Source organism: Setaria italica, chromosome VIII (assembly GCF_000263155.2).
Source record: "Setaria italica strain Yugu1 chromosome VIII, Setaria_italica_v2.0, whole genome shotgun sequence".
Taxonomy (NCBI): domain Eukaryota; kingdom Viridiplantae; phylum Streptophyta; class Magnoliopsida; order Poales; family Poaceae; genus Setaria; species Setaria italica.
Window position 1 is genome coordinate 38896262 of NC_028457.1, and position 7751 is coordinate 38904012.

At 44.7% G+C, this 7751-nt stretch overlaps 1 protein-coding gene across 1 annotated transcript; it reads right to left on the reverse strand.

The window, feature by feature from the left end:
* Window positions 1–420: 420 nt before the first annotated feature.
* On the reverse strand, window positions 421–1252 carry LOC101766054 (Bowman-Birk type trypsin inhibitor). Its single transcript, XM_004979927.3, has 2 exons — window positions 1053–1252; window positions 421–982 (listed from the first exon to the last, which is right to left on the reverse strand). Exons 1-2 carry the CDS (start codon window positions 1123–1125, stop codon window positions 720–722), a joined length of 336 nt encoding a protein of 111 aa, XP_004979984.1. The 5' UTR covers window positions 1126–1252; the 3' UTR covers window positions 421–719.
* Window positions 1253–7751: the final 6499 nt, after the last annotated feature.

Genomic DNA, 7751 nt, shown 5'->3' on the forward strand with positions numbered 1-7751 from the left:
CCGGGTGTATATCTTGCGAAGGTCGTATCTCTCTCATCCGAACTTCAAATCGGACGTTCTATATAAGAATCTTGATCTACTCAACAAGATACAGGAAATGGTAGAGTCCAATCTTCATTTGGAGCACTTTGATCCAACCAGTCCGACTGGTGGCATCAGGACTGGTGGCATCAGCCGGTCTGACCTGTCTGTACGGGGGTGCTGATCTTTCCGAGGGCATAACTCTCAGGTCCGAAATCCAAATCGGACATTCCATATATGCATTTTGATCGCCTTGATGAGAGATATGTCCTGGTGAAGTCCAATTTGCTTTTTGAGAACTTTCCCAAACCGGTTTGACCGCTTGGAAGACCGGTCTAAACATGTCTGATCAGATCTATCCAGACCTGCCACTTTTCGGCATCAACACGAGTTTTCCAGTAGTGACAACACAACAACTGTATTACCCACGGCATGAAAATAACACATAACAAGAAGCTATGTACCACTAAGCAACACAATCAATACTCTTGCAAAGGGGGCGAAATACCAAAGGAAATGGCGATGAAATTGAAACCCCGCCAACAGAGCTTTGCTTGAGCACGTACAGCTCTTTATTACAGAAACAGTATAGGATACGATCGATGTGCCATCAAGCATAAAGCAGCAACACTTATTTCTTTTCTCAAAGCAAGCAAGAACAGAACTGGTCATCAAAGAAGTTGACGGGATTCATTCATTCAGATGGCCGCCGCGGTCGGTGTGCAGCGGCGCTTGCAGAAGTTAGTGAGGACGTCGACGCACCGGTAGACAGGCGCCTCGGTGGTGCTGGTGTACTTGACGCAGTTCATGCACGCTGGGTGGCAACCCTGGAACGAGATGTCCAGGCAACTGCAATCTGGTGGATTCTTCCTGTTGCAGAAGCCGCACTGGTTGCAGCACGGCCAGGAGCTCGCGTTCGCGGCGTCGTCAGCGACCGCCGCTCCTCCCTCCTCCCCGCTCCCTGCGGCCACCAAAGATTAGTCGACGCATCCAGTTGAGTTGAGTTGAGTGTCAAACTGTTAATTTCTCACCTTTGCTGAGGAGTGGCAGAGTTGCGAGGACGGCGAGGACAGCCAGTGTGACGAGCAACACCTGAGGTCTCATGCTTGTTTCTCTTGGTATGTAGGAATACAGGGTGTTGCCAGGTTTGTTGTGGTTGGACTTCCTTCCTACTGATGGGTGATGGTTATCTGTATGAGGCTAGAGGCCTTATTATAAGAGGAGGGGGTGCCATGACAGCTGTGTGCCTGCCAAGTTAAGGCTAGCTTGGCACGGCTCTTGAACAATGGCTTTAGCTCTAGCTTATCTAATGATCTTGTATGTTGGAGAAACAATCTTTTAAGATAGATGGAAGAGGTCAAATATCCAAAATACCCTTATTTATTTCCTTTCTTTTCTCTTTTCTTTTAATTTCTTTTTCTTTCCTGGTCATTTTTCTTCCTTTCTCATTTTTTCCTTCACCATTTATTTTTCTTCCTTTCTTATTTCCTCTTCCTTCTATCCTTATCTTCCTTTCCTCAGCTCCTGCAGAACGCCGCCCCTGCCTCTCATGACCATGGCCATCACCCGCAGCTCTTCCGGCTCGACGTCCCTGCCTCCCCACTCCTCCAACTCGACGCCCTATCTCCCCTAGCCCACTCCCTCTCCTCAGCCCGAGCGCCCAACAACCCCTTCCTCCCAGCACGTCCGGCCTCGCTTAGCAGTTTGTGCGGCACGCCTGCAGCGTCGCTTGTGCATCCAACGTGCTCGCCCCGTCCCGCCGTGCTCCACCCACCGCCGGTCAGGTCAGCACCGGCGTTACTCCGTCCGTGCCACTGCACCATCCGCCACCGCCCACCAACACAGTGGTTTCAAGAAATTTCAAACAATTTAAATATTTGATAAATGATTTCAATGTTGTTTCAAACTTTTACAAGTGAACATAAATGTTATTTAGTGAATGTAAAAAATATAATTTCATACATAACACAGATATTTTGACTAGTTAGTTCACATGTCCCTATAGGTTGAAACACCTCATGAGTTATAGGGTGATCATGACTTGGATATCCATTTGAGAAAAACGTACTGTTACAATATCTCAAAATTATGTTAATATTTTTTAATCCATGTTGGTTCACTGCTGAAGTGGTTACATGCAAAATATCATGAAAAACATTCCCCCTTATATTTGATGTTTTTGGAGCGTTCCCGAGCTAATCTCGGTCAAGCTCCAAATGGAAGGTTGACTAAGATAGAAGATGCCCGCGGTCTTAAATGGGTACTTGCGTTGCCCGCCAGCACAGAGGCTAGTATGCTTACGAGTTCTCCCCCGCAGGCCCAAGGAAGATTTGTGCTGGTGGGTGCCAATCAAACCCACCAGCACACTAATTTACCTGTGTGAACACAAATTAAATCTGGCGTAGTGTTTTCTTAGTATCTTTTGCTGTGGTGAGGCATGTGAGTACTGCTGGCACGATCATCAGCTTGTCCTGGGCTGCTGCTAAGCATGCACCACGAGCCAAAGGTTTTCGGGATGCTCAGCTCATAAGGAATTGACTGAAAGTGACTGTTCGTTGTGTGAGCTAGCTGTCTCCACTGGTGGCTTCTGAATTATTGGTCCTATATACATGCACCACGCGCAACATAAGGGAAAAAAAGTCTGCAACATGTGCGGCACTGGATAATTGAGCTAGCAATAACAGTGTTGTACGCTTGTCTATGAGGGATGCATGGTGCCTAACAATCACAATGATCTATACTGACTACTCCCTCCGTTCCAAATTATAAGTCATTCCAAGAATCTTGGAGAGTCAAAGCATCTCAAGTTTGACCAAAATTATAGAAAAAATTATAAAGATTCATAACATTAAATAGTTATACTATGAAACTATAATTGATGAAGAATCTAATGATACTTTGTTGACATCACAAATGTTATTATATTATCATATAAATTTAGTCAAACTTGAGATACTTTGACTCTCCAAGATTCTTGAAATGACTTATAATTTGGGATGAAGGGAGTACATCATAGCTTGTCTGCTTGCCTAGTGCGCGTGAACCATGAGGGCAGGACTAGTGGCTGCACACTACTCCACGAGGGTAGGACTGGTGGCTGTGCACCGACAGAATTCACTATTCGACACTAAAAAAACTAATCGTGACACTAAATAAATTTTGGTTCCCGTTTGATACTGAGTTCAATTTTCATTCTTTATATAACATTCTGTTGGATTTTTCATACGAGAACCATTAAATGCCCGATGAAAAGACGATTTTGCCCTTGTGAGCCCCACCACCCTTCTCCGATCTACTCACCTTCTCCATCCGCTCTATTGTACCTCCCCCACTGCTCCATCCATCCTCCTGTCCAGGTGAGAGCTTAGGCACCAGGAGCTCACTACAGTTCTATTTGTGTGGTTATTGGCATCGAGGATGGTCGGGACGGTGGAGCTCCAAGGGAGGGGGGTCATGGCGGGCTGACGGCTCGAGTCGCCAAGGAAAGGACGATTCCCGGCGGGGTTGAGCTCATCCTAGCCAACAAGCAGGTCGGGGAGGTCGAGCGCAAGGTGAGGGAGGTTCGGGTGCGAGGGATTGGGTTTTGGCGAAGGTGGTGAGAATTTGGTCGGCGATGAGGTTTGGTGGCTGGTGGCAGTCGCGAGACATGGAATTCCCGGCACTAAGTAGTTTGTGATTGGGCTAGAACTAGCCTGGGAGGGAGATTGGAATTTGTAGAATTCTTGTGTGAGACCACGGGGCGCTGTCTCAGACACCAGCCTTGCCGCACTGAAATCGGCGAGCTTCACGACGTAGCCTTTGGTGTCGCAGCAGTTGAGGAGCACATTCCGACCCTTGACATTCTTGTGCACGACGGCCACCCTCCTGAGCCCACACGCCGTGCTCACTGTAACACCCAAAAATTCCATCATAAACACAATATAAGCAACATGTGGTCTAGCTCTTTCTTTTCTAAGAATTAAATAAAATACTAATATTAAATTATGGCCTTTAATAAATTAAAAAACACTTGAAATAACTTTTTTGAGACAAGTGCTTGTTAGGGTTCTTCGTTTGCTTCCCTTTTTGTTTGCGTTTGCAAAATTTTAAATCAAAAATCTTATCAATCTTCTTTCTCTCTTTCTGTAAAACTCAGCAGGCCGGCCCACCTTTCCACTTTCTTTCCCTCCCGGCCCGCTCTCTTTTTCCTTCTCCAGCCGGCCCACCTCCTCATTTCTTTGCGCAGGCCCAAGCTGATCCGCCGGCCCATCAGCATCTCCCCAGCCCAACCCCCCCTCTCCTCCCACCGATAGGTGGGGCCCACCTGTCAGGCGCGTCCTCAACCTCCAGCTGCACCGCAACTCCAGCACTGCCAGCAGCGCCTGCTCGCCTCCCATCGCCACTCCATCTCCTGCGTCCCTCCACTTGCTGGAACTACATCGCCTTCCCACGCGTGTGCGCTGCTAGCGCCCTCTCCTCTCCTAACTCCAGTTACAGGCGTCCCATTTTCCACTCGCGATTAATGGCCATCGGAGCTCGTTTCATCTACCCAAGCGCCGTCTCAACTCCTCCTCACGGCCTATAAGTAGCGCCTACTCCCTCTCCCCGGCTCCATTCTCCCATTCTCGCCACCACCAACGCTACCCGCACCAGAGCGCCAGAGCGCCACCGCATCTCACAGCACCGCCACCGTCCAAATTCCTCCGCCGCTGGGTACAACGCCGGCCTTTCTCGCCCGCCACAGCCGCAGGTATGGCCTCCCTCGCTTTCCCCTCGCTCACCTCCGTCGCCTGCGCCACCCGCTTTGCTCACCGCCGCGCCTGAGCTCGCCGGCGAGCCACCGGTCATGCGAGCCACCGGTCATGTGCCTATGCGCGTGCGCGAGAAAGGAAAGAGGAGGAGGATAAGGCTATTTTGCAATCTAGTCCCTAAACTCTCTGATATTCTCTTGCTTGATTCATGTGTCTAGTAAGGCTTGCAAAGAATCCCCTGCAATCCTTAGAACCTTTCTTTTTAACCTGAGCTCTACAATCTTGCAGATCTAACCCTATACTTTTCTATATTTCTTAGTTGTTCACTTAGTCTTGTGAAACTTCCTTGGTAGCCCCTAAAGTATATAGTTAATTCCGTTTAAGCCCCTAAAACTTGTTTACTACATATCTTCATCATTTCAACTCCGATTTCAGCGATTCTCAGCTAGGCACCATACCACACTTTCGAGGTGTAATTGCAAAGGGACGTTACGAGGCCTTTACAAAGATTCCCTAATAAGAAGTAGTCCGCTAAGGTTTCATGATCAGTGCAATGTATAACAGTCCCCTAGTGGGTATAGTGTCTTAGCAAAGCCCACTTCCTAAGAGAGCGAGTGCTATACACCAACTACTGTCTCTCCCTCTTGCCCTTTCGGTAAGACCGCTCCAAAATAGAGTTTCTAATTATTCAGCCAAGACCAGAGCTATTTAGTCTTGTGGTAGCACTGTTTTCCTGGGTGGTTCTCCATGTTTCAATTAACATTATTATGATATTATTAACAAAGCATAGGTAGAAGGTTGGTTAGGGACACTTGCCTTTTCTCCAACGAAAAGTTACTCCTACTGCTCTTTAGCTTTTTGCTTTCTTGAAACTCTTACTCTTCAAAACTTCGAAACAACGATCCTTCTACTCGGAGCAAACATCAGCACAAACATACAAGCAACAAACAAGTACAACTAAGAACAATACACCAAAACAAAAGACAGGCTTTAAAAGAGCATACTAAAGGACATGGCTTGATTCTAGGATTACGCAGATGCAGGAACGCTTACAACGTAACTATGGTTGAAAAGATAAAACTATCGAAAGATTTGAATTTTAAAAGAAAGGTGAGAGTTACAAACTTCATTTATTTTAGTTGAGAAAAATAATGTAAAGATATTTCAGAGAAATATCCTTAGTTAGAATTAATCAAGTCATATTTATATTTTCATAAGAAAAGACGGTGTAAAGCTTAGCCCAAATTTATTTATAAATATTTAAGTACAATTTATGCAAATTAGACATTTAATTTAAAAATAAGATACATGTAGACATATAAGCGTATAGCTTTACATTTCGAGTTCAACTAAGTAGATTAAATTAAAAACACATTTATATTTATATTAGCTAAATTAACATTTAATTATGAAACTCGAGATATAACCTATGTAGCTTTTATTTAGAAAACAAATTGAATAAACATTAATCAAATTGAATTTAATTTATGAAACGTCGAGGTATAACTCTAAGTGGCTTTTAATTGCAAGAATTATTTAGATATGCATTAATCAATTTAACTTTAGTTTATGAAAAACCGATATATAACCTAATTGGCTTTTATTTAGAAGAGGGTATGAAGTAAGCATTAACCAAATTGATGTTTATTATCAAAAGCGGTGTATAACTCTAAGTAGATTTTATTTAGAGAAGACGCATGTTTATGTGGCATTAATCAAATTAATATCAAATTTATTTTTTTAAAGACATGCATGATCGCAAACATCACTACTAACACGTCATTTATGTTATTATGAATCTAACGCAACTTGAACGAGGTTAAACGGATCTAAAACGTGAAGTATAGGAGCTAAACAAGGTTGCAAGGGTCTAAATGTAATTAACCGTAGACTTGGAGGGTTAGTTGAGAAGATTACCGAGACACAGGGAACAGGACTCATGAAAAGCTGAAAACACTAGGTTAGATCTGCAAAAGGTCAAGGTTTGGATTAGATTGAAAGGATCTCAAAGTTACAGGGGATTTTCTACAAGGTTTGCAAGACACAAGTAATAGGAACAGAAATTAACAGATTCTCCAGGGGCTAGATCGAAAAGCAGCGCTTCATCTTCTTCCTCACGCCACAAGCATGGCGCAGCTCCAGGCCGGTGGTTTGCCGGCGTTCCGGCGCGGCGGAGGCCTGGGCGGGTGGTGCAGGTGGCGATGGCCAGGCTAGGGGCCAAGGGCACGGCTGTACACCTCGGAAGTGTGGTATGGTGCCTAGCTTGCACCGTATGGTTGGGTCCAAAGTTCTTTGAACTTTTACGCGACTTGTGGGTAAAGATGTGCCACCTCTACAGAGTGTAAAACTGATCGATCAGCCGTGCTCACGGTCAAGAGCGGCCTGGACCGTCACATGATTAATTAAACTTGAAGATGGACTTAAATCATTATTCTGGTTATTTCTAGTGGCCCTGCTGAGTACCAACCATAAGTGTACTCACCCTTGCTTACTGCTGCTCAGAAGAAGAAGGTACGCAACCCCCAGTCGATTGCCTGTGAAGTTTGGAGCCTCCATTTCCAGTATTTAAGCTGTGTATCTCTGATACACTCACCCTCACGCGACCGTCTCTGCATGACTGTTAGTTTTAGGAGTTTGTTTTAAGTCTTTTTTTTTCTCATGTTTGGTGTACTATTTTATTTATTGTTTATTTTGCTTGTGTCATCGTGTGGACGACATGTCATTCAAGGAGATTTAGCAGCAGCAGCCGTTCGACGAAGAGTTCCCTCAGTTTTTCAAGGAAGGCAAGTGGTCATCTTCCCCTGCATATTCTTTTTTGTCCCAATAATAGCATGCTAAATCACTTTACTATTTTCTTGTATGTGTATAATTTGATGGGAATACCTATTAAGGACTTACCTAGTTTTTAATCCTGATCCTTGAACAATGGTTTTAATCATGTTGGGTAGAATTGCTTAGTTGCTTAATTTTGGGATGGTAATAATTTTGAGAATATTAATC